At 48.3% G+C, this 27,745-nt stretch overlaps 1 protein-coding gene across 2 annotated transcripts in view; it reads left to right on the forward strand.

Annotated features, from left to right (window-relative positions):
* LOC149329391 (ATP-binding cassette sub-family A member 2-like) overlaps positions 1-27,372 on the forward strand; it is a 34,657-nt gene extending 7,285 nt beyond the window's left edge. For both annotated transcript variants that reach the window (XM_089560236.1, XM_089560237.1), the window contains 5 exons: positions 1,589-2,058; positions 5,115-5,302; positions 12,919-13,092; positions 23,168-23,381; positions 26,981-27,372. In XM_089560236.1, the coding sequence (XP_089416362.1) occupies positions 1,589-2,058; positions 5,115-5,302; positions 12,919-13,092; positions 23,168-23,381; positions 26,981-27,256 (1,322 nt within the window). In that variant the 3' untranslated portion in view covers positions 27,257-27,372. The remainder of the gene's footprint in view (positions 1-1,588; positions 2,059-5,114; positions 5,303-12,918; positions 13,093-23,167; positions 23,382-26,980) is intronic.
* Positions 27,373-27,745: the final 373 nt, after the last annotated feature.

Here is a 27,745-nt window from a genome sequence, read left to right on the forward strand (position 1 = left end):
CCAATTAAGTGCACGATGTCGCTGTGACGCAGACCCGTATGCAGGCTGACAGCTAGACACAGTTTTAACTCTTACTCTGTTTACACTACCTCTTCCCCCAATGAAGACCTCAGAATTCAAGCTCGGCTCAAAGAGAGTGCATTACTCTTTCGCCACTGCGTACCTTCTCTCTCTCAATCTTTCGCTCGTCTCATATGCACCACGGAATTTTCACGCTATCACTGAGACAATGTGCTTCTTTTCACTCCCGTGCTGGCTGAATCCGCGCTTCGCAGACTCCGTTACGATAACGTTGCGAGTGCCCACAGCGCCATCCCGTGAATACACTGTTTAACTATGACGGCGGTCAGGCGGTGGTCTTTCAGAGATAGCCTCCGATAAGGAGCTTTTTCACTAAAAGTAAAGTGCAAGAACGATGGGGTTAACGCGAATAATGAACCTAACAGGCGTACAAAACATGAATGCCGATTAGCTCTTCCTCCCCTCCTGATATTCTTGTATAGCTTCTACAACTGATAATATACGCAGCCCCTTGTGGCATAATGGGTACCAATTTGAATATATGTTATATGCACTATGAGGGATTCTTATCTGATGGGTATTCATTGGCTACACTGACCATCCCTACCAGTTCCGATGTTAAAGGTACAAAATTAGTGACGGTCTTGATTTGAAGTGAGATGCTACATTTCGAAAGAAACATTTTGACACTCACTTCACGTTGACAAAAACAGTCGCTGTCGCATTTCTCCTCCCACGTTCACGTCTTCAAAAAATTTTACGTGTGAATCAAATAACAAATAAAATACATCAATATATACTATTAGATGAAAATGTCATATTACAAACGACGCCGCGCAGTCTTCTTTTAAGCCCCTGTAATATAAACGGCGTATTAAGAAGATTTTTTCAAGGAAAGCCTTTGAGTGAAATCTTAAGCACATTGCCACCATCAGGGGAACATCAGGGGTGTGATGTGCAAGCCTTCAAAGCACATGTGACGCGTGAAATAAAAAAAATAGGTAAGATACGAATAAATAAATCGATATCCCTTCGCTACGGCGTGCCTCAGCCTCAGTCGCTTTGCGATGTTAAACCCCAATGAACCAATATTAATAAACTGACACTAATGTCAGTAAGAACGGCAGAGAATTCTTGATCATAATGAAACACAAGCGTCCTATTTGAAAAGTCTTAATTAGAAGAAGCACTTGAATGAAGAAAGCCACCGCGGTGGCTCAGTGATTATAGTGCTCAGCTGCTGACCGGAATGACGCGGGCTTGGTCCCGACTTCAGCGGTCGCATTTCACCTCCATGTCTGTGGGCGTTAAAGAACGCCACGTAGTCGGATATTAGTCGGAGCCGTCCACTACAGCGTCCTTTATAGGCTGAGCCACTTTAGGACGTTAAACCTATAGAACCAAACCGAACTTTTGTGAAAACTTGCGTGGTATGCTATGTAGGTGAGAGTCTGAAGCGTAGCACCAGGGACATTAAGCAATTCAGCAGCAATAGCATTTCATAGCAAAGGTAGTTCTCAAGTGCGAAAAAAAATATTCATGCATTATTTCTTTCTTTCCACGAAAGATGATCGCCCTTCCCTCTTTGAAGACCTGTGCAACCCCAGTCCGCTCTTCGCCTTGAAGTACGAGGCCATAGGTTTCGAGACGCTAGCCTTGCTTGGCACTGCCCTTGTGTGCCTGGGCATCTTGGCGTTCCTCACCTCGGGCTACTTGCCGCCAGCAGACGCGTTCGCGGGCAAGGAGATCCTAGCGGACGAAGATGTCGAAGAAGAGAAGAAGCTTATCGCCTCCCTGCGAGACAAGAAGAACCTTAGCGAGCACTCTATGTTGGCCTGGAGCCTACACAAGCGCTACGGGGACTTCCGGGCTGTGCGGGGACTCTACGTGGCTCTGAAGCCCTCCGAGTGCTTCGGCCTGCTAGGGGTGAACGGAGCCGGCAAGACTACCACCTTCCAGATGCTGGCCGGTCTCGAGAATGTGTCCTACGGCGACGCCATGACCAAAACGGCGATCCTCAGCGAAGGCGTTCGCAAGGTGAGAACGGTCGACTGAGCCTCCTGGTCCCAAATATGTGTACACAATGTGTTTTGTAACGTTGTCAGCTACTTGAGGCTAAAAACAATGCTTACACCATAAGATCATTTCGCCACGAGATCATAAACCAACCTGCACAACTTTTGACCTTGCTAGCTACTGTTGCGATGTAATGGACCATGAATGGCTGATGCTGAGGCGTCGAAGCTTTTGTGACAATCCCCTTAGAAGCATCATAACCTAAAAAACATAAGCGAACAGAAAAATCTCATTTCAGCATGACAACGTTCCCGTTGGACGTAAACGCTATACTGGCTCTGGACTGTACTAATTCCAATCGTTTGCTTTTCATGCATCAAGGATTTAAAAGAAATAACATGTGGTGAATTGTTTGCGCAATTAATTCCGGAGAAACAAGTCAAGAGGACAATGCGACAATTGGGGCTATTTGGTGTGTCATCTTTAGATCTGTGGCAGAAATGCGCTGAGTTGAAAAAGAACAAGACGATACAGGACTGGACGAAGCACTTCGTCCAGTCCTGTATCGCCTTGGTCTTATTATGCTCAGCGAATTTCTGCTACAGATCTAAAGTCAAGGTGACTATTAAGTCTATTAAACTACATCTAGTCACGACGACAACGTACGAGGATGACACAAAAACAGCACATATGTTTATTAAGGGAAGCTGGACTTATGACGAATCTAAGCATGTTTAAAATACTTAGCATGTTGATAAGTTTTCTTTCAATGCAAATACAGTTGAACCTCGTTATAACGAAGCTGAGCCCGGCGAATATGTTACAGCCGTAGCTTCATTATAGCCCCTGTTGACCAAGCTTCCAAAGGGAAATGTCATTCCTTCGTTATATCCCATATTTCGCTACAGTCTGTTTCGTTATAGAAAAGTTAGACTATAGTGCGTGACTACAAGGGGCAAAGAGCGAGAATTGTTCGGCTGTTCGGGCGCTTTCGCTGTCATCTCTGTGTACAGTGCGGTTTCTGTAAAGGGTATGCACAAGCCTGAGTTGCGGCCTGATCCCGGCTACCAAAAGCGACAGCACGCCCTCTCACCAGAACAGTGTTTGGTTACCTTGGTGTAGAGTGCCGCCACTATCCTCAATACGAGTGCACCAACTAGCCCCACCATCACTAACCTGCGGCTGCGGAGCAACCGGACAAGTCGAGGGTGCTAAGAACTTTTGGCAAATGACAGACCTTCGTTATAAAGAGAACGTGGTAACATTTAACAGTAAAACCTTAACCAATGAGGATAGGCTAGTGGAGCTGTCCTATAACCCAGTTTTTAATAAAGGGAATATCATTGGACATTGTAATATAAGCGGGACAGACGCAGGACGCGAAGCGTTATGAGGTGGGCACGTGCTACGTACGAATCTTGACTCCTGGCTTAATAGAAAGAATGTCCACCCGGTCATTATTTTGAGTAAAAGAGACGTTATGGGTGCTCCGTGCACTAAGAACTAGCGAGTTAGGAGATATGGGGAGCTCAAGCTGCCAGAGATATCGCGGCGGATATATCGGAAACATGTTTTCAAGAGAAGATCGACTATAAATTTACAGAGGTCACTGCGGTTCTGCAAATTCAACCTTAGGCATACTGATGTCTCCTCGAGTGTTTTCATACCTGAACAGAGAGTGGTTCGTGCTAACCGACGTATGGCAGGCAGGCAGAAGCGGGTAAAAATAAGTGAGGGAGACTACATGTGGTTGTCCTTCGAAAGAACAGGAAAAACTGCTGGAGAGTTCATTGAACTACGTGAAGTAGTAACAGGTGGGGGAGAATATGATATGACATGAAATTTTGTTACTTAATAGCAGCTAATTTTGTGCCGTCCAACAAAATTAACTAGATATTGATGTGCCATAACCCATCGCACGTCCGCTGCGACTGCGATATTGCAGCATTGAAGTGAAAAAGGGGTGGATGCCTACACGCTACCTTGTTCAGCCCTGAACAGCACAACCGAGCAGGCGTCTTAGACCGTCATAAGTAATTATTTATTAGATTTGTTCATTGGTATTAGCCAACGTTTACAAATGTATGCGCCCAGTGTAATTATGCTTATGTGCCCAGCGTAACTGGAAGCAGGTTGCACGTGGCACTAAACGCGACGTTGTGGCTTTCTGCAGGGACACTGACAATGAATATTTCTTTGTTGGTGGGTATAACATCTACCCTTATTTGATCGGTTGTTAGGGTTGCCGAGAGGCTAAAAAAAGTGGAAGGTACAGATTGCCAATTGACACGATGCAGGCGAAAAGCTGTCCTGCCTGAAGGAACACCTGAGAGCCCATGCAGTTGAGTGTCCCAAAAGACATCCACAATAGAACATTTAAAAAACCAGACAACTTTCAGCTCAGGCAGTGCTGAAAGTCTAAGCGCGTGCTTTTTTTTTTCCCAGGAAAAAAATGTTTACTTGTAAAAAACCTTCTCAAAAAGGTGGTAGCTCCGTTCCATGTGGTCTACAATCATGTTCACGTCCTGAGAACTAATCTGAATCTCCCATGCCCTCGACAGCAATGAATCAAAAGGTCTGCTATGAAAAGAAAAATGAAGCAAGTTGCGAGGATTGCAGAGATTCGAAAAGGTTTGGTTTATTGGTTTATTGGGGTTTAACGTCCCAAAGCAACTAAGGCTATGAGAGACGCCGTAGTGAAGGGCTCCGAAAATTTCGACCACCTAGGGGTCTTTAACCTTCACTGACATTGCACAGCACACGGGCCTCTAGAATTTCGCCTTCATCGAAATTCGGCCGCCGCGGCCGGTATCGAACCCGCGTCTTTCGGGTCAGCAGCCGAGCGCCATAACCACTGAGCCACCCCGGCGGCTGAGATTCGAAAAGGATCACGTAAGCAAACGACATGGGACATATGCCGCGTAAGGGAACAAATACAAGCATTTTACCTGCGCGGAAAATTGTCGTTTACCTCTCTTAAGCGATGTCGGGTGCAATATCACTTCGCATGTATTCCCGTAATTGGTAAAGTTTGTACTAACGACGTCTTTGTTTTTTTTTTCTTCTTTTTTATGCAGTGGCAGTCCCATATAGCCTACTGCTTCCAGATAGGAGGGCTAATCGACAGGCTGAACGCTTACGAGTACCTCTACCTTATCGGCCGACTACGCGGAATCAGCAATGCGGACCTCAAGCCCATGGTTGACAGCATTGTGAACGTCGTTGACCTGCACGAACACGCTTGGAAGGAATGCGGGGTGTACAGGTTAGGACGGTCTTCCCCTTCTTGGCTAACACTGAGATTGCCTTTGAATAAGTCCTTATGATTGTAAAGATTATCGTTTCTACTTTGATCCATTCCTGCTGCACGCCAGGGAAAAGCTATGCATATATTGCCCTGGACAGGTGGTGGTCCTGGATTTGATCCTTGGGCTGGGACGAACGCGTACTCGAAATACGAAGTTTCTTCAAAGCTGCGCACCTTTCTTTTGTAGGCGCAAGACTATGCTTGGGTAGAATCTAATTATTTATTTATTTATTTATTGATACTGCAGGCCAATAAACTGGCCCTAGCAGGAGGGGCAATACAGTAAAAAGTGTGACAATGCAAAACAACAACACTAACGAAAAATAATGCTGGGTGTAGCAGTGTTACTCAATTATTTATTTATTGATACTTATTTATTGATATTGATATTGATTCATTTATTGATATTTATTGATACTGAGAGAGTAATGGGTAATTACTCTCTCTAATTCCGATCTACTCCACCTTGGAGTTGACGTTGTGTCAACGACCGTCTAGGGGAACACGACCTAAATTTACAAAACAAAAAATTCGCTGTGGCTTAGCTTGGTTAAGCCCGGTAATTGCTAAAGCCTATATCCGTACCTACGCCATGGTACAGCTGGTAGTGTAGCTGATGGTGGTGCTTGTGGTTAGACTGGTGATGCATCGGTTATCCAATCAAATCAAATCCAATCCCGTCCAATCCAATTCAATTCAATCCATTTCAATCCAATCCACCCCTATCCAATCCAATCCAATGTAATCTACTCTAATCTAATCCAATCCAATCCAATACAGTCCAGTCCAATCCAGTCCAATCCAGTCCAATCCAATCTAATCCCATCTAATCCAATCTAATGCAGTCAAGGTCAAATGAAGGTCAATGGTGGTCACCGCCGAGGCACGGCAAAGGCGTGAAAGTGCAAGTAGTATTGCTTTCGCAATAAAACGGTAAATACAAGCATCTTGTTGCACATGTAAGTGTGGAGCATGTGTGGCCCGGTTTGAGTAGACAAAGGTTCTAGGTAAAAGTACAGACAGGACCAAACTTTATGTATAAACCAAACTTTATTTATTTACAAATGTGCATACAGTATTTAGGATGAGCCACAGGCCAAAAGCTAAAGAAAATAGCTTGAAAATGCCTGTGGCTCATCTAAGAGCCATTACAAAATAATAAAATAAACACATGCATACAACGGTGGCAGATCGCATACGAGTACACTGTAGAAAGAATTTATAATATTTACGATTGAACTGATGGGTACACAGAGATGTAGTTTGAAACTAGAAAAAAACAATTAAAACTGAACAAATGCATTTGAAAGTTATACACTGCTGGGTTGATTACAAAGGGGAAAATGACACCGATACATACACAAACTACAATATATGAAAAGAACTTATGGAATATTATTTACAAAGTACACTTTTAAATCATGAGGTCGGAGGTTATACATGCTCAGCTGGTTAGATTCGTAGCTGTTTAGAACATTAGGTATAAGGAAGTTAAGTGCTTGTTTACCATAGTTAGTTCTAGCTCGTGGAAGTGTCCATTTTGCAGTTGATCGGGTTTGAACATACTTTTCTATGGGCTTTAACAATGCGATATTAAGCAAAAAATTACATATTGATGGTGAAGAAAATTTGAGATGGTATAATAGGCGGTACTCAAGAAAAACATTGACACGAATTACTTCATACTTAGTAAACAATTCAGCCGTATGGGCAGTAAAACTGGCACCTGCGATAATCCTGATAGCTTTCTTTTGGAGAATTAGAATTTTCTGTAGATTTGTTTTGGATGTGGTAGCCCAAACTATGTGGCAATAGTTAATGTGTGATTGGAATAGGGCATGATAAATCATTCGTTTTATACAGGGAGGAAATTCAGTGCGGTATCGAGCAAGAAAACCAACGGAAGGAGCTAATTTCTTGCGAAGATGTATTGCGTGTGCGGTCCAGCTCATACAGGCGTCAAAAATTACACCGAGTGATTTGAAGGTGTCCACGATTTCTATTTTATGATTCCCAAGTTGAAGATCATCGTTTAAGTTAATTTTGACGTTTTTAGGCCTGAAAAAAACAGCTTTAGATTTATTGGTATTAATAGACAACCCATTTTGAACGGACCACGCATGCAAAGTTTTAAGAACAGCATTACCGCGATTTAATAACTGATCTGTTGAGGAGCCCGTTAAGAAAATACTGGTGTCATCTGCGTACAGAATGAATTTAACGTTACTGTCAATATTTACGAGATCATTTATGTATACGTTAAAGAGAAAAGGACCTAAAAGGCTGCCCTGAGGCACTCCACAGTTTATAGCCTGAAGAGTGGATCCATGTCCATCACAGAAAACAGCCTGTTTTCGATCAGTGAGGTATGACCGTAGAAGATGGAGACACATTCCTCGAACACCATACATTTCTAGTTTAGCAAGCAAAATAGTGTGGTTAAGAAAGTCAAAAGCCTTACTGAAATCAACAAAGATACCGAGAGTTAGACATTTATGTTCAAAATTTTGCAAGATAAATTCTTTTTGTGAGAGGAGAGCAGATTCGGTAGAGCGTCCTTTTCGAAACCCGAACTGTGAATCTGTTAGCAAGCTGTGTTTAGTAAAAAAGCTACCCATTCTTTTTAGAATAATCTTCTCATATACCTTCGAAAAAACCGGAAGTACGGAAATCGGGCGGTAGTTGGTTAATACGGCTTTATTACCTCCTTTAAAGATAACTGTTACTTTGGCATTTTTCATTTCATTAGGGAAAATAGAGCATGAAAGGGACTGATTAAAAATGAAAGCTAGATACGGGGCTATTAGGTCTGCAACAAACTTCAGCGGTTTTATTTGCAGCCCATCATAATCCACACAGCGTGTTGATTTCAGATTCATTAATACTGAGAACACTTCTTCCGAATCCGTTTGATAAAAGACTAGTGATTCATTAGGCATATTGCTAATTGTACTAGTGGCAGGTTTTACATCTCCGGTTGGCTTAAAGGCAGTAAAAAAACAGTTAAATTTCTCTGCAAGGGAGGCCCCGGATAAAAGCTCATTTTCGACAAATAGTTCACCTAGTGTTTTGTTATGTTTTTTGTGGACAAAAGCTTCATTCAAAACTTTCCATAGCTGTCGGGGATTGTGCTTGTTATTACTAACTAAGCGCTGCTGGTAAGCTTGCTTAGCGCTCCTTAGCTCACTTGTTAGATTATTACGATATTTTTTGAATGAAACTAAATCAGCAGGATCCTTAGTGAGCATAAAACGCTTGAAAAGCTTACTTTTGCGGTTCATCATTTTCATGTGAAGGGGGGTTACCCATGGTTTTCGGATCTTAGATTTTTTAGTTTTTGTCTTTCTTGGAAAGCAGCGTGTGTAGTGTACTTTTAATTTATTAAGAAAGTGATTATAGCAATCGTCCGGCTGAGAGTAATTGAAAATTGAGCTCCAGTCTTCAGAAAGTATTGACAGCCTAAAACGGTTAAGGGATTCTTCATTAATGCACTGGTAAGTAAAGACGTTATGTTCACAATTGACAGCAGGTGTTTGGGCAACAACAGAAGCAAATACAGCGCAGTGATCCCTAATATCCGAAACTATAGTTCCAGCACAATTGACATACGAAGCGATGTCAACAATCAAAAGATCAAGTGTACTCGAAGAAGTAGCTGTAAATCTGGTAGGTGTGGTTATTAAATTCAAAAATCCATTGGACCAGACAGCTTCTAAAAAGGCACTGCTGTTACGACTATTATCTTCAATGTTGAGATTAAAGTCGCCACCAATAAGCGTAGATTTTTCCCGAGAGCAAAAGTCAAGAAAGGCATCAAAAAACTGAATAAAGGTATCAGTGCAACCTGACGGGGGCCTATATACCACTGAGACAATACTGTCAGCAATTTTGACTGTAAGTATCTCAAAATCATCCTTCATAACAGAAAACTCGGGTAGCAGGTCTGCTTTAAGACCGCATTTGACGTAAATGGCTACACCGCCACCATGCGTGCTTCGGTTCAAATAGAAAAGAGAATAATCAGGAAGGTTTATAAAATCAATTTCATGCACCGCCCACGTTTCTGTGAACAACAGCACATCAAAACTATGTTGAAGGTGTGCTAAGAGATAGGGCAAGTGGTCGGCCTTGTTTCTTATCAAGCGAATATTTAGGTGTAAAGCTGAAAAGCTGTTTTCTATTGCTAAGCTGCTCTTAACTTCGTGCGGTAGGAGAAGCTCGTGGTACTGCATAATGTGTAAAAAGCTTAAGAAAGCTGAGCGAGGTCCGCTTCAGATCGGACAACGACGACTGAATCACCTTGCTTCTTTCTGATCAGGATCCTGCCGTTTGCGTGCCAAACAAACGCATAACCATGCTCCTTAGCCCAGTTCTTTGTGACAAAGAGAAGATTACGAGCGTGCATTGTCAGGTTTTCCAGGATGTACTGGTCACTATTCTCGTCACTCAAGGCACGTTTCTTGGCAAACCATTTATCCCTTAATTCCTGACGGGCAAAACGAACGATGACACCAGGTATTTTGTCGCGTTTCGACGGCAGCCTGTGGATTGCTGTGACGTCGTGCGTGACGAGGGGTTCCAGACTCAGTGTTGCACCAATTTCATTTACTTTGTCGAGAAGAATTTCGTTATCCGTTTGAGAAATGCCATGAAACTCCAGGTTCAACCTTCGGCTTCGCCATTCAAGGTCATTCAGTTCAGCTTTTAGTTCTGCTACTTCATTTGAATCACATTTGTTTTCCAAGGTGCTTACCCTATCTTTCAACTGCTTCGTTTCTTTTTCTTGAGCATCAAGACGTGTAGCAAAGTTGTCGAACTCCGCTGAGAGCAACTCAATAGAATTCTCAATCGAATCAACTTTGCCTGGTAGGCAAAGGAGAGAGTTCAGTTTGCCATTTATGTCTAGAAGTACTGCATGTATGTCTGTTTCCAGCGAGACCGGAGACTCAGCACAGTTTTCTTTTGACCCACCTGGCTTGCATGAGCTGCACTTCCAATTTTTCTTGAGTGACTCTCTTTTGTTTTTGGTTTTAAGTGCTCCCTCAGCAACCCCGGAGCACTCCCCCACATGGAATAAGAATGCGCATTCAGTGCAAGCCAAGCGAGCAGAATCCCCAAGAAACACACCCCTGCAAGCACAGCAACGCGACATTGCAAGATACGTCAAACAGCAGCCACTGAACGCAAAACACTTCACATTGGCAGCAGCGGCGGAAAGTTGATAAGAAAGAGGTGAATTTGAAAACTAACCTGCAAAAGTTCAAGAACGAAGAATCAAACAGCGTCCCTCAGACGAGCCGCCGCCGCTGCCAAATGAAGTGTTCCGCCCACGCCGGGAATCAAGCAGATCTTGTCACAAGGTGTCGCCGCTGTTGACGAACGGTATCTGTCGATGATGCTGGCCCTCGAAAAGCGATGTAATCACTGAATTGCACCCGTCTTGAGCTTGAAAAATGCAGATTGCTGTATGGCCAAGGACCAAGTAGAAAGGCAGCACTTTGGTGATGCACTCCTTGGGTCCACTGCAAAAGTTCAAGAACGAAGAATCAAACAGCGTCCCTCAGACGAGCCGCCGCCGCTGCCAAATGAAGTGTTCCGCCCACGCCGGGAATCAAGCAGATCTTGTCACAAGGTGTCGCCGCTGTTGACGAACGGTATCTGTCGATGATGCTGGCCCTCGAAAAGCGATGTAATCACTGAATTGCACCCGTCTTGAGCTTGAAAAATGCAGATTGCTGTATGGCCAAGGACCAAGTAGAAAGGCAGCACTTTGGTGATGCACTCCTTGGGTCCACTGCAAAAGTTCAAGAACGAAGAATCAAACAGCGTCCCTCAGACGAGCCGCCGCCGCTCTGACGAGGACAGCACGGATAAGCCTAGAAACCGACCACATACAGAAACTTGGCAGCGAGTGTATCAGCGAACCTTCTTTATCTTTGTTCCAGGCTAAGATTGACTATTTTAATGCAGCTACATGTTGATTAGATGGAATATAAACGGAAGCGTGATGCCCTTGCCTACCCGCGCATGCGCTCGAGATTTGATGGCTCTGACACAACCCTTGTTTTTGTTTTTCTTTTTTTTTGTCAGCTTTTCTGTCACGATCATTCGGCCTATAAAAGGTGTAGCTTTTGACGAATAAATCCAGTTGACAGTTAGCGCATGTGTGTGTGTTTCGTCTCTCTTGTCCGTGTCTCTGTTTGCGCTATAACATTTCTACTTCAAGATGAATTACCAACTCGCCCAACAGGAAGTTTTTAATCCACCTTGGCAGATTCCATTTAATTTAGGATCAATGTGGGAGACTTATAAGATGCTCTTTAGGGTACGGAGCAGGCTAGTTATGATGGATGTGTAAAACGTTACGGTGCAAACTACTATTGTGTGTCATCCTGTCTCCTCGTGATGGTTTTCAACGTGATAGCGTTAAGGCTTCCATTCTAAAGAAAATGCAATGGTGTCGTTGGTTTTGTGAGCGAAAAATCCCCGGAGAAGCAACCAATGTTGACAACATAGGTCACGTGACCTTGTGGCGTCGTCACAACCTGCCCACCGGATTTCGAGCAAACTGACTGCCATGGCAGGTAGCAGTTAAATTAATGACTGACCGCGAGTGGTTGCTTGGGAAGAGCAACTTAGGTCGCATAAGCCCTTACTGGTGGCAGCACCTGCCAACACAGGGCAGTGGCGCTCGCTTAACTCCAACACTGAGTCAGTACTGCTATGAGAATTCAAGGATCTTGGATGTCGAGAATGACGACTTCCGCATATATGGGCATTAAACCCCTAACGTTATCACGTCATACTCTTCAGGGGAAGCTTAAGAGTCCCCTCCTATTTCTTTTTCCTTTAGTTGCCCTGCAATATTGTAAGCGTGCCGAGAGTAACAACGACTGACTGTGAACGCAGTTTACACCATCCCAGAAATGAACGATGCGTGATGGCGTGATGGAAGTTGTGAACGACATATAAAGTTGTGAACGAAAGAACTACAGCGCATGTCCACATCCCAAGAGGCCTTTGGCGGATTGTAAGCAGAAGAAAATATGAGAGAGCGAGTGAGGAAAGGGAAATTACAGTCGCAAGAAGGTCTTAAATGTTAAGCAAGGAGCAACGAAGGGCGGTGGCAGAAATCGAAATGAAGTCGTCGAGGATACATTGAGGAAAAGTCCAGAAACGAAATACGCCCTAACCAGCATTGGCCCCTGCCATACCTCTGCGAACCCTAGGTCCTAAAGCAACTGAGGCTGAGGAACACCGTAATGAAGGGCTCCGGAAATTTCCGGAACCCTTCACTACAGCTTCCCTGATAGCTTTAACGCCAGGTGTCGAAATTCCCGGAGCCCTTCACTACGGCGTCCACCATAGCATGAGCTGCTTTGGGACGTTAAAACCCCTAAACAACAACTTTCGGTTAAAGTTGCCTTATCGAAAAACGCTTTGAAATGTCCCTGATAAGGGTGCGTAGCAAAGAAGTATACTAGGTACGATTTGTAAGCTTGCCCTCAATCGCCCAAGATGCCACTACTCACGCGACCAAACACGTGTGAGCAGTCTCTGCATCTCCTGCGCAGTGGAGGCAACCGGCGCAAGCTGTCCATCGGCGCCGCTCTGCTGGGCCTGCAGCCGTTCGTGTTCCTCGACGAGCCTTACGCCGGCGTGGACGTGGTATCACGCAACAAGATATTCCGAGCCATCGCTGAGATCAAGAAACGGTCGACGACCTCGTTCATGTTGACCTCGCACAAGTGAGTGGAGTTACATGCACTTGGCGAAACTGTAGATGGCCAGTTCGGGCATCCCCGATAGACAGCATTAAAGTGACCTCTGCCCCCACTGGCGTCGATTTGTACTGCTAACATTGCAGGAATCCTTTAAGGAGTATAAACACCTAATTTTGGCGGCATGTTTTCTTCTCTACAATAATGCGAAAGACACTACTGTGCATGAATCACCAAGTGGTATTCGCCCAAGACCGCTAAATAATTAATGACCGAATTTTTCTGTCATGCCGTTTCGATTTCGGTTTCAACTGCCGACCGATGCTGTGACATCAAAGAGTGGTTATACGACACATAAGGCATGGAAAAATGTCGATAAAATCGCTGCTTGATCATTTTAATTCACTACAGTGCTGAAGCCAGCATTCCTCAAGAGCTGGAATGACAATGAGTGGATAAGCAGCGATTATATTGGATTTTTTTCATGCCTCACGTGACCTCTAGCTTCACTTTGACGTCACAGTCATCGGTTGGCTGTTGAAACCGAAACAGAAATAGCACGAAAAAGAAATTTGATTGCAAATTGTTTAGCAGTCGTGGGGTAATTCCGCATGGTGATTCATGTATAATACCTTAACCATAATTACAAACAAGAAAACACGCGCCCAAAAGTTAGGTGTCTGTACTCCTTTAAGTACTGACCGCTCAATGTGAAGTGGGAATGTTGCGAAGTAAAGTGGGATTGTTGCGTTGTGAACAATGTCGTACCCAATATTTTTTTTATTCGGGCACGGAAGTAATGTTATCCTTGTGCATCTCTTAAGTCTCCCCAAAAGGTGGTGGTAGTGGAATGTCCGGGAGCCCGGCAAAAAAGTTTTTATGATTGTCCATGAGCAGGCATAACTGGGAAGCATCAGTGTTCACGTATTCAGACGAACTTGTATTTTTGCGCAGTTCAGATGCTTTGCAGGAGATGAGCAGTGATATTGTATTTATTGGGTGATGAAGTACAAATGCGGTAAAGCTTCTGACGCAATGCGAATCTGGAGAGCGTAGTCATGCTATAATAATGAAAGGCTGTTACAAATGCCTTCTCGAAAACATGGGGATATATTTAGAGCGATGACATCAAACGTGAAAATGCCGCCCTAGTGTCCTAATGCCGGGAGCAGTAGAAGATTGGATATGACCAAGGACTTGTTACTCGAGTTAGTCCATTCGCCATAAATACTAAAGCATGTCCTGTACCTTGAGCGAAGGTGGGTCGTGTGGTGGAACGTCCTGATTTATTCATTACTAAATGTTCGTTGTTTCCCTCTGTAATGATGCATAGTACAGACTACCAGAAAAACCATGTGGGGTGTGGGGTTTAAATGGGGGAGATAAACACGTTCTCCCCGTTTAAGGGCGGCTGACATGGTTCAAAGCCGCGCAGACCCCACCCCGTGATCGCGTACGCTACCGAGCGCACGCCGACCACGGCGGGCCTTGCTCTGCGGGAACAAAGGAACGACACACTGGCTGACACAAACAAGGCATTTACTGCTATAACAACAATAACGCCAGCTAGCAACAAAATACACTGACGAATCGAGGAATGTCCGACTCGCCAGCACGGTTACGAGCGAACGTTCGCCCACGGTAGGGCAAAGGGAAGATCCGAGGCCCGACGGGACGGGGTGGCGGGAGCAAGTTCCAACCACAAGACGCCCGCGGCGAAGAGCGGACCGGCGCGCGGAAACGTCCGCGTGCTTCCCTGTCCCAGGGAGAAGAGAGCGAGCGTTCCCCCGCGCGCGAGAGGCAAAACACGCCATCCGTGGCGCTGGTGTCGCTACGACGCGAGCGCCCTCCCCTGTTAGTTAAAGTAACCAAAACTGAGAAGAACGCGTTTCGGAGGAGCTAACAACAGTGGCGTGTGCGATGCGGGAAAGCGAACGCAGGGGACGAAGGCGTCCCCACATTCCCCCAACCTTAAATAGACCCACGCGCCTGCAAGTTACATGCTATGGAGGAGTCTCCTGGTCTTCATGCACTTGAGGCAGGTCTTGCAGCGGAGGTCACGCCGACAGCGTGCACGCAGTCTTCCGCGGTATTCCGAAGGCGGCGTGAAGGTCTCCGCTAGTACGGCTCGCATGGCCCGCGGACTACGTGTCCGCAGGCCCGCAAAGAGTAGGGCCGGTTGACCACTGCAGGCCAGGATTCTGCAGTAGTCGCCAGGGTAACAGCAGCCAGAGGTGGCTGCTGTCTGGTCTCGCCACGGCTGCCCCGGATGGATGCGGCGAACAGGATACAGGCCGCTCCGTCGCAGCAGGCGGCAGCGAGACGATGTGCACACACCAGCAAGCCGGAGTGGCTCCACTGGATCTGAAAGATTGCCAAAACACACTCCGCATGCCTTTAACGTAGGTCACGGGAGGGGAAACGGCGTACACAAGGGCCTCGTGGCTCAATGCTCAACTCGCTAGCAAAATGTGTCGGGCGGCAGTGCAACGCAAAGTTCGAGTGAACAAAGCCCTTTCTTGAGTTGAACGAGAATGCTCGTTTCATGCGAGGTTAAAAAAACGGGTGGGCCAGCAAAGTGCGCCCCCTCTCAACACCACGGTCCGGTGGTCGTGTCACTTTTGACAAAGTGCAGGCGACTATGAATAGCCTTAGGCCTCACTACCATAGTGGCGGTCGATGACCCCCAACAAAAGGAGGACCCGAAACGGGTTTCGTGCGCGCAGCCGCGAGGAGACATCAGCTTTGTGGGGTGGTCCTCCCCGCTCACTGCACAAAGCAGCTTCTGAGCGATCGGCGCCCACCGTATCGGACGGTGTCGGACCGCCCGGTGCCGAGCTGCAATACCAGCGAGCTCGTAGCTGCACCCGTGGCCTCAGGCCACCCGGCTCCCGGAGCCGCGACTCCCAGAGTCGAAAAAGAGACAGCGAGAAAATATATACAGAAAACTCGGACCACCCACGCGGCTTCCGTACTCACTCGCTTCGGGCTCGGCAATTCCGCGGGCGCTAGGCCTCGCGCTCCCTCGATGCGGACCAAGTGGTTCTTGAAGAAACTCCAGGAAGAAAACTTCACAAAAAAAACATGCTGAGCATGTCGAAAAGTTCAAACATGCTGCAGCGCAATATACCTCGCACTCAAGAAAGCATGCCGCAGGTCCTAGCGATCAAAATTCACACTAGGCCTACCACTTGTCAAGTCCGGACAAAGAGCGTTCCTTGAACCGAACGGACAGTCGTCCAATGTTCCAAGAGCAGGCCCCACGTTGGGCTGCCAGATGTGGGGTTTAAATGGGGGAGATAAACACATTCTCCCCGTTTAAGCGCGGCTGACATGGTTCAAAGCCGCGCAGACCCCACCCCGTGATCGCGTACGCTACCGAGCGCACCATACGTATGCGACCGCTAAATAATCTGCTGCTGTATTTTTTTCTCTTATGCTCTTTTCTTTTCGGTTTTATTCATCGAACGACGCTTGTGACGTATCAGGTGAGTTTAGAACACGCCAGGCACGGAAATGTCGGCAGTATAATCACTGACACGTAGTGTAATTGTGCTACAGCTTCTGAGCTAGCCTGGTGTATTTTCTACAATGGTAACAAATTACATACCATCGGTTATATTGCAGTTTTTTCATGTTTCACGCGATCTGTAAACTTATTGCCCATTCAGCCATCGTTCAGCTTTTGAAACCGACATAGCGTCACGAGTAAATATATTTTAAAATTGGCGGGCTTATATGAATAAAACGTGGCGATATATGTATTGTAATGTCTAACCAAGAGAAAGCTTCGAGTGCCCAATGCACCGGTAACGATTCTTGATTTTGATGTAAAATAAAATAAAAAGAAAGGAGAGGCGAATTCTTCGGAGCAATTTCCCTCTGCATGTCTTTCTCTTTTGACATTTCCTCCCCTCTTAAACGTACCGACCAACGGCAACATCGCAAAGCCCAGGAATCGGAAGCTTACAAGCTGTGCAAAAAAAAAAAAAAAAATCAGACCACTGGTGCTTTCTTGTTCTGTTTCGCTCCGCACACGAGCGGCCACTGTCACCAAAGTAGACAACAGTAAACTACATACCGGAACTCACTTGTCGCCGCATTATAGCTTTATTGAACAGTGCTCCATGCGTTTCAGGTGAATAATAACTCGGAATGGGCGACTACGCAAATCCTACAATAATGCCGAGCTTAACACATGAACTAACACAGGAGCGGCGGCAATGCGTAGTTGATGTTTAGGTCACGTTATCCACGAAAAAAAATGGCAATATTGTTACGTAGCCGTTGGGGCTCGTAACCGAAAGGCTTTAATGGGGGGTGACGTGGACGGCACCGGAGAACAAACCAAGAGCACCCAGAGAAGGCCGGAACCGATCTTCTTCTTCTTTCACACGGCGGTGCACGCGCCTTGCGAAGAGCAGCCGCCTAGTGGCTGCTTTTGGAAACGTGGCATTACCCCCCTCCCTAAAAAAAAACATCGACCCGATGCATGCGCAAGAAAAGAAGGTAAGAAAAGCAGTTCACAAGAACATGGCAGGAAATAAGCAGTTCGTAAGCTAGCGGTGCTCGCGCGAAAAGTACGGCTTCATTCGCACGACATGGACGACTTCGGTTTTCTGCTGGCGGCGATGAGAAGTAGAAGAGCCGGCTGGAAGAAGTTCGTATGTGACGTCACTGAGCTGACGGACCACTCTGTAGGGACCGAAGTACTGCTTTAGCAGTTTTTCGGAAAGCCCTCGGCGTCGAATCGGAGTCCACACCCACACCATGTCGTCCGGTTCGAAGGTCACTACTCGGTGGCGGTGATTGTAACGCCGAGCGTCTCGGCCTTGCCGGGTCCGGATGCGCAGTCGCGCAAGCTGCCGTGCTTCTTCGGCGCGCTGAGTGAATTCCTCGGTACCAGCTTCGGGGTCATGACCGTTAAGGAGCAACATGGCCTCTAGCATGGTGGACACCTCGCGGCCATACAACAGAGAGAAGGGCGTCATGCGCGTGGTCTCTTGTTGTGCCGTATTGTACGCGAATGTGACGTACGGTAGGATGTCATCCCAAGACCGATGTTCAACGTCCACGTACATAGACAGCATGTCGGCGAGAGTTTTGTTGAGACGTTCGGTCAGGCCATTCGTCTGTGGATGGTAGGCGGTGGATTTACGGTGGGCAGTGCCACTCAGCTGCATGACGGATTCCAGCAGCTTGGCCGTGAAAGCTGTGCCTCGGTCCGTTATGACAACTGACGGGGCGCCGTGCCTGAGGACGATGCGCTCGACGAAAAATTTCGCTGCTTCGGCTGCCGTGCCTCGTTCGAGGGCCTTTGTTTCAGCATAGCGCGTGAGGTAATCGGTAGCGACTATTATCCACCGGTTGCCCGAGGAGGAAGTTGGAAAAGGGCCCAACAAGTCCATGCCAACCTGCTCGAATGGAAGTCTGGGCACTTGGACAGGCTGCAGTAAACCAGCTGGCCTTACAGACGGTATTTTCCGTCGCTGGCATTCGTGGCACGTTCGTACATAGTGGCGCACTGCCGCCGCAAGTTTGGGCCAGTAAAAACTCTTTTGAATGCGAGCCAAAGTTCGAGCATAGCCGAGATGACCGGCGGTGGGCTCATCATGACATGCCTGCAAGACTTCGTCGCGGAGAGTGTCTGGCACGACGAGGAGATAATCCCTTCCCGTGGGAGAGAAGTTGATCTTGTAGAGCACGTCGTTTAGGAGACAAAACGAGGAGTGCGTTCTGGCGAAGGGACGGGGTACTTCCGTAGTACGCGCTTTCAGGAAGTCGATGAGTGGAGCGAGTCCCGGGTCCTCACGCTGGCGCTGCGAAACAGTGACTGCGTCGACAGTTGCGATAAGAGGGAAGTCCGGCTCTTCGTCTTCGTTCGCCGACTGGATAGGCGAACGGGACAAGCAGTCGGCGTCGTTGTGCTGGCGTCCGGACTTATACACGATGGTCATGTCGAACTCTTGTAGACGTAAACTCCAACGTGCAAGGCGTCCGGAGGGATCGCGCAAGTTCGTCAACCAGCAAAGAGAATGATGGTCGCTCACAACCTGGAAGCGGCGGCCATAAAGATACGGGCGAAATTTCATCACTGCCCAGACAACAGCGAGGCACTCTTTCTCGGTGGTGGAATAATTGGTTTCAGCACGAGACAAAGTCCGGCTAGCGTACGCGATGACTCGCTCAGCGCCATCCTGCCACTGTACGAGCACAGCGCCGAGGCCTACGTTGCTTGCATCCGTGTGAACCAGGGTCTCGGCATGGGCATCGAAGTGGGCAAGCACAGGCGTTGTTTGCAAGCGGTGGCGTAAGTCATCGAATGCCTTTTGCTGTTCGTCTGTCCAGGCGAAGGTGACATCATCTCGGGTGAGACGCGTCAACGGGGCAGCAATTCGTGAAAAGTTTGCAATGAATCGGCGGTAATAGGCGCAGAGTCCCAAAAACCGCCGGACTGTCTTCTTGTCGGAGGGAGTAGGGAAGTTGGCGACGGCTGCAGTTTTGGCGGGATCGGGCTGAACACCTCGACGGCTGACGACGTGGCCCAGGAACAGGAGCTCTTCGTAACCGAAGTGGCACTTTTCAGGTTTTAACGTGAGGCCGGCAGATCTTATAGCCCGGAGCACGGTGGAAAGGCGTTGGAGGTGTTCCTCGAACGTTGGGGAAAACACAATAACGTCGTCCAGATATACTAAACAAGTTTGCCATTTAAGGCCGGATAAGACTGCGTCCATCATTCGCTGGAATGTCGCTGGAGCGGAGCACAATCCAAACGGTAGGACCTTGAACTCGTAAAGTCCATCCGGCGTGACAAACGCAGTCTTCTCACGGTCCCGTTCGTCTACTTCGATCTGCCAATAACCGCTTTTGAGATCGAGCGAGGAGAAGTAGCGCGCATGGCGCAGCCGGTCCAAGGAGTCATCAATGCGTGGTAGCGGGTAGACGTCTTTTTTTGTGACCTGGTTGAGTTTGCGGTAGTCAACACAGAATCTCAGACTGCCGTCTTTCTTCTTAACCAAGACGACAGGTGAAGCCCAGGGACTCCTCGATGGCTGTATGACACCGTCATTCAGCATTTCGTCTACCTGCTGAGCGATGACTTCGCGTTCCCGCGGTGACACTCGGTATGGGTTCTGTCGGACTGGTCGGATACGTTCGTCGGTTATTATGCGGTGTTTGGTGAGGGGCGTCTGCTTGACCGCGGAGGCAGACGAGAAACAGTCTTGAAACTGACAGAGCAGCCCGACAAGTCGATCCTTCTCGGTAGGTGATAGAGCGGGGTTCACATCGAGGGCGAATTGGGCCGTTCGGCTGGCAGATGTCCCGGTCTGGAGTGCGATGCAATCAGAAGTTTCGGCGATATCTTCCAAGTAGGCGACCGTGGTCCCTTTAGCGATGCGTTGTCGCTCATTGCCGAAGTTGGTAAGGAGTACATCCGCGAGGCCGTTGGTCGGATGGACGATACCGCGGGCAACACAGACGCCGTGATGGAGCAGCAGCTCAGTGTTCTGTTCGGCCACCCCTGCAGCACTGGACTTGTCATCGCACCTGACGGTAACGAGAGTACATGAGCGGGGCGGCACGGTTACATCCGCGTCAAGGATGCGCAAAGGTGCGTGGCGTCGTTCGGCGTCTGCGGAAGTCGGTGCAGGCGGTGAAAACGTGACCAAACGGCGAGGAACGTTAATGACGGCACCATGCTGTCGTAAAAAGTCAAGGCCGAGGATGAGGTCCTTGCAACAGTTGGGCAGAATAACGAAAACCGCAACAAACACGGAGTCGGCAATGGTGACTCGTGCAGTGCAACGCCCTAAAGGTGTCATAAGGTGGCCACCAGCAGTACGAATTTGGGGTCCAGGCCATTCAGTCCTAACTTTTGCGAGCCGATCCGCGAAATTCTTGCTGATTATTGAGAAGTCTGCTCCTGTATCTACTAAAGCAGTCACTGGGTGCCCGTCAACAAGCACGGGAAGGTCGGCGCTAGCTGTGTCATCGGTATGAGGGAAACTCGGAGTCACGGAATCACGCTGCGTCGTCACGGGGGGGTCTTCGGGACGTCGGTTTCGTTTTTCAGCAACCTGCCCCCCTGAGGTCGCCGCCTTCAGTTTCCCCGGCGTGGGCTTGGCGACCGCCCCCTCATCGTATCGCTGAAAGTACGACGGCTAGGTGACGAGTAGCGGACGGGAGAAGGTGACCGTTGGCGGCCGTTCGGTGAAGTCTGCTGGGCAGCAAGGTATTCCTCGATTTCCCGAGGTCGCTCACCGAACCGTGGGCGCGGGGCGTGACGTGAAAATCCCTGAAGCCCGAGTTCCCGGTAGGGGCAGCGCCGATACAGGTGGCCGGCTTCCCCGCAGTGGAAGCAGAGCGGCCGCTGACGAGGAGTGCGCCAGATGTCGGCCTTCCGGACCGGTGGTTGCATGTCGAGTCCCTGCTGCGGTGGCCGCTGGTAGGAGGGTGGCGGCAGAACGGACGGCGGCTGCGAGTCGAACGGGATAGGCTGCGCGGGAGGCACCGCGGGCTGACGGACAGCTGCTGCATAACTCAGAGGGCGTGGCTCGGGCAGCAACTGAGGCGGTGCAAACGCTTGCCGGATCTCCTCGCGCACGACTTCAGTGAGGGCAGCGGCTGTGGGATCAGGCGAGATGATGTGGAGTTTCCGGAGCTCCTCGCGAACTACGTCTCGGATCAACTCTCGCAAAGAGGAATGTTCACTGGCGCTGCACGAAGCGGCCACTGAGCTGAAGGGCTGAACGCACGCAGACTCATTTCGTCGGGAGCGTTGCTGCAGGGCTCGCTCGATGAGGGTTGCTTCACTGATGAAGTCGGCAACGGTCTGGGGGGGATTCCGCACCAAACCAGCGAAAAGATGTTCTTTTACCCCCTGCATCAGGTGGCGCAACTTCGCGGCCTCCGTCATGTCGGGATCAGCCCGCCGACAAAGACGGGTCACGTCCTCGGCAAACATGGCGACGCTCTCGTTGGGCTTTTGGATACGGGCTTCCAGGAGGCGGCGCGCTCGGTCGCGGCGGTCGGGGCTGGAAAACGTATCGCGCAGCTGCTGGCGGAAGGCATCCCAGCTTTGAAGACCGGTCTCCCGGTTCTCGTACCAGGTTTTGGCGCCGTCCTCCAGCGCGAAGTATACGTTGCGCAGCTTCATGGCAGAACTCCACTGATTAAAGTTGGCCACACGTTCAAACTGTTCAAGCCAGTCGTCGACGTCGTCAGCAGGAGCGCCATGGAAACTCGTCGGTACACGGGGCTGCTGGAGGGTCAGATGAGGGGAACTCGCCTGCGCCATGGGATGAAGCTGGACGGGGCGGCGGTCGGGAAGGAGACCGAACTCTGGGGAGAGGCCGTGAACGCGGCGGCTGCTGCGATGAACGGGCGTAGACACCAGCGGGAGTCGGTCGGGACTCGCTGAACCGCTGCGAGAAGAGGTCCGGGACATGGGATCGTGAATGCACCTCCACCAGTGTTACGTAGCCGTTGGGGCTCGTAACCGAAAGGCTTTAATGGGGGGTGACGTGGACGGCACCGGAGAACAAACCAAGAGCACCCAGAGAAGGCCGGAACCGATCTTCTTCTTCTTTCACACGGCGGTGCACGCGCCTTGCGAAGAGCAGCCGCCTAGTGGCTGCTTTTGGAAACGTGGCAATATAAACGCTGATACGTAATTTCAATTCACTACAGCGCTTAAACCAGCCTGCTTCAATATCTAGAATTACAACAAATGAAGTATTAACTGTTATATTGCCGTTTTTTCATGCCTCACTCGACCTAAACATTAACTACACGGGATAGATATCGTTGGATAAAAAAAAAACGAAACTGTGTGAAGACGAAATTCAATTACAAATTATTTAGCGGTCGTAGGCAATACCACGGGGTTCTTTGTGTGTACCAATGTATAACGCGTCGTTTGAAAGAAGAAAACACAAACCAAAATTTGGTGTCTACAGTCTTTTAAGGTTGCTGAGGAACGTCGGCTCATTTCACCGGCGTCCTAAATTTTTCAAGTCCGTTCTAACCGCTGCTCATGTACCCCGACAATGAGGCTTGTCTTGTGTTCGTGACTTACTGAATGCTTTCCGGCCGCGTGCAGCATGGACGAGTGCGAGTATTCGTGCGACCGGCTGACCATCATGGTGAACGGACAGATGATGTGCCTCGGCACCCTACAGCACCTCCGAGAGAAGTTCGGCCGCGGGTACCGGATGGAGTTCATGCTGAAGCACACTGCGGCTGCCGACGCCGGGAAGCTGGCAGAGGCAGTGGGGCAGCAGTTTCCCGGTATCAAGCTGACAGAGGCGCACGAGGTAAAGTTGTGAGCAGGGGCTGCCTCTAGCAGGTTCCGAAATAGTGTTTAAGTAGAGCAGTGTACATGTTCTAAAGGCGGAATAATGGGTGCGAGTTTCCGACTAGCCGTCCAGGCTGCCAAACTTCAAGCAGTGAAGGACAAGGAAGTGCGGCCCAAAAGTATCAAAGGCCCAAAAAGTATCACAGCGAACGCCCCTGTGCCTTACTTTCGAGAAGGTGTATCAATACCTTGGCATTTAATAAATTTTTTCTTCCAACTGCAATAGAAAATTGGAACCTGCTACCCGACTACATTGTTAACGAGCGCGACGCTACTAAATTTCGACAGGCATTAATTAATCACTGTACTGAATAAAAGACACTTCACAAAGTTCACCCAGTTACACTTATTCTTTTTCTTGTTGTTGTTGTTGTTGTTACCGCCTAATTCAGCCTTGCGCCCTTCATTATTGACCAACGTTGTATTGTGATGTATCGTTTTTCATTTTATTGTATTGCATTGTGTTTTGTTGTATTAACGTATTATTATCAGTTGCATTTGCTTTGTCCCCCCCCCTTTATGCAATGCCTCAACAGAGGCCTTTAAGGGTAAAATAAATGATGAAAATGATAAATGATGATGATGATGATGATTAAACATTGCATTCACCCCAATGCCGCGGAGGAGTAATCAGCAGGCTGTGGCCCTGGAGCCCGTATCTATACGTTGCCGCGTGTTGCGAGCCAGGAAGTTAGTTGGGCAGATGAGATTAAGTTTGCGGAGATACGGTGGCCGCAACTGGCGAAGGACAGGATTAATTGGAGAGACATGGCAGAGGCCTTTGCCTGCATGCAGTGGGCGTAGTCAGGCTGATGATGATGATGATGATGATGGATGGATGGGTGGATGGTGCGTCCCCTTGGAAAAGGGCTGGTGAAAGGCGCAACCATATTTGGGATTTTTAGAGCGAGAACACACATTCACTAGCAAAGCTGAAAAACTCGGGGCATGCGTGAAGCCTCAACCTCTGAGCTTTGGTCTTGACCATGAACTTTGACCTTGATCGGGCATGCGGTTGCCTTGTTGCCGTAAGTGCTTTCGCACGTCCTACTCGGTTTACCTAGTTAAAAGCCTACTACTTGGTTTTGCTTTATATTTCTCGAACAAATATGCAAGTTTGACAGGTACTACAGAAATTTGCCTTTTCGAAAATAAAAAATTTTATTCAGTTCTAAGCTATACCTATTTTGAATCTTTAATGTGTCTAGCTAAGGTTTTCAAGGTTACTTTTTATAATGCGTGCACTAAGTGGAGTAAAGGTTATGCAGCGTTCCTGCAGCGGGAAAATCTTCAAATCCCATCCGATAATTTGCAAATGTAAGAAGTTCTCATTTCCGAGGCATCGTGGTGTGATCTCCGCTGACGATCTCTGGAGCGAGTTCACTGATTCGACTTCGTAAGCGCACGCGAAGCTGCGAGTGAGGGGACGTGGTTTGCTCGCCAAAAACCGCAACGCTGTTCGTAGAGGATAGGGGGGAGAAGAGCGGGCTGCACGAGCGACTATACACGGCTACGTGTGGCTACCTTCCACTCTGCCCTCTATTCACTATTCTAGATCACTCCTCGCCACCAAGAGTCCACCACGAGAAACCGACGATACAGGTTCAACACTAAAGCGCACAACAGAGCGGGACGTATGAACACATACCTAATCGCCGAAATTTTACCCTTACTGATAGAAACGGGCGTTGTGTTACGCGTGCGAGGTAAAACAGCCTCTCTGCTCTCGTGATGCCGCTGAGTGAAGGGCGACGAACACAAAACCGAACACCGAAATAGTTTTGCAGTGTCCCATTCCGGGTGTATTTTCGTTAGAATGTGCGCACAGTGTAATTTTATCGTTCCTCCGAGAGAATCGGACAGCACTCCTTGGAAAGCGTTATGAATTAAAAATCGGAGGGTTGGAACGTAGTTCACCCCGATCATGGTCACTGATTCAGAGCATTTGATTAGGGACGACTACTTTTTTCCTGGTAAGCATAATCTTGTCCTGTAATCACCGAGTTACTATCGGATGACCGAGCTTTAATAGTGGTTTCGTTTTGTAGGCGTGTTCTTTTCAATAACATACTTTCCTTCATAATTCTGGTACCATCGAACTTCTTGTACTAACTCCAACTCTGTTTGCGTTTCTATAATTGATATTTGGGCTTCACGAGTAAGCCATGAGGATAACCTTACAGTGCCCCTAGCGGCTGAGAGTGCCTACATATACATGGCCATGTGCGCTAAGCGCGTGCAGACATAATTGTGCAGATGAGCCCATTTCAGCGCCGGACTTAACCGTTTGCTGAGGTAACCAAGCTTTTTCTTTGTCTTGCATTATAAACCTCCTCGCCCCATTCCTTTCTTACTCCTCTCTAAATTTTCCCTCGCTTAACGCCGTCGAATGGAAGCATCAAACTATCCAGGCATCATGCTCCGATGCTGCCTGTCCTCCTTGAGAAATTCGGAATCGTACAATAAGGAAGCGTCGGTCGTCGCGCTAAGACGGCGAAACGTAGGGCGAAGACAGATTGGTCCATGCAAATCAGGACTAGTTCAAACGACTCCTGCCTAAGATCAACTCTACAAACAGTTTATCTCATTTTGCAGTATCGTGGGCATTCAAAGCATGGCTTCGGACTTGGTTTACGGAACTGCAGCTTTACTGCAGCCGCAGGCAGTTCACCGTTCCTCATGCCATGATTGCATGTTGTTCTGGTGCGGTACCCATAGCCGGCGGCAGCAACCTGGCCAGGTTGACCTGGCTACGCTTTGTTTTTCGGAGTGCGTTTTTGTGCTTGGCCTGTAATCTCTATTACTTTTTTATAACTCGTCCCGGTGTATTAGTTAAAGAGGTAACTGGGGACGGCCGTCTTTAATTTCCCGTATCTCTGGATATACGTCGCTGATGGCGTGCTGCAGTCCGTAAGGACACAATTTGACTGCCTGCAACACTTTAGCACTGCATTCATTTTCTCGGGCCTTGTCGTTCTAAAAAGCGGTGGGGACGTTGTTGCCAATGCTTATTCTTTTTTTTTTTGCATCAAGAATGCGGATAAAATGCTTGTCCAGACGCAATAGCACGGCTAGTTCGAAATTGCTGCTGTGCGAGTTTCGACACGTCAGTAGGACAGGTGCGTTTGCTGTGAACATTTTGCTGGCCACAAGAGATCAGTTCTAGCTTTCTGAGAAAAAAAAAACACAGCATCTACTGTGCTGCGTTGCTCTTGAAAATTACCTTTGCTACGTTTGAACGACTGCTACGCCACTCTCGCGTCCATCGCCATAAACTCCTCAATGGCAGTATGTACGAAGCCATGCTCCTTGAAATTTAAACACCTTTAGGTTAGAACTGCCCGATTAGCATGATTTCTTAAATTACTGACGCCAGCTGCGGTCGAGAGTTTGTGTCTGAAAAGAGTTTCTTCCTGTTTGAAGTACGGTCATGTTAGAAATTTTCAAAAGTGATTGCTGGCACACCTTGTATATTTCGCAACAACGCAATCATGCTCGAACGGTACTTGCTCGCATACTAACCCACCTTGGTTTTCCAATGTCTTGGGGGCATTGCAGAATGTGCTCTCCTACCACCTGGAGGAGCGCATCCCTTGGAGCGCGCTGTTCAACAAGCTAGTCCAGCTGCAGAAGGACTTCCAACTCGAGCACGCCTTGGTGGGCGAGAATACGCTCGAACAGATCTTCCTGTCCTTCGCCAAGGGGCAGGTAGCGGCCGCCCAGCCTGACACGCTCGCGCCGCCGGTGGTGGCGCCACCTCCCGTCGTCGTTTGGGGGACGCCAGCCGCAGTCGCCCCAGCTGCATCGGCGGCTAAACTGCCCAAAAACGCTTAAAGCGCAGGGCGAGTAAAGCGTCCTGCGAACGCTGCCATTTTTTTTTTGTTTGGTGAGGCTTTGTTTTTTATTGGCAGCCATATTGAACCGTTGATTTAAAAAGCCACCATTGCCAACTTCTGCTGTCGACTGTGACTTTCACAAAATACAATCCTATAGAGGTAGACACATGAAAACAAGAAACAAAGCGCGAAACAGATGAAAGGTCAACAAAATTGAGCCTTTAAAAGAAGCTAAGCGAGGACACCGAAAAAGCATGCGGAGCATCGGGCAGAATTGCCCGTAACGGAGGGGGGAGGTTGGGGGGGGGGGGGGGGGGCCTTCATCTTAGTGGCACTTCAAACGAAGAATTTCAAGATGCCTGAATTCAACCTTAACTGTTTCGTTGTCCAATACAGTCTCGAATTAGTGAAATATTCTTCGGGCGGGCTACTCATCTCAAGCGCAGTCAACAACTGCCCCGCCCACAGTACCAGTATAGCTACCTGG

This window comes from Amblyomma mixtum, chromosome 9 (genome assembly GCF_055824585.1).
Source record: "Amblyomma mixtum isolate Tamu chromosome 9, ASM5582458v1, whole genome shotgun sequence".
In the NCBI taxonomy this organism is placed as follows: Eukaryota; Metazoa; Arthropoda; class Arachnida; order Ixodida; family Ixodidae; genus Amblyomma; species Amblyomma mixtum.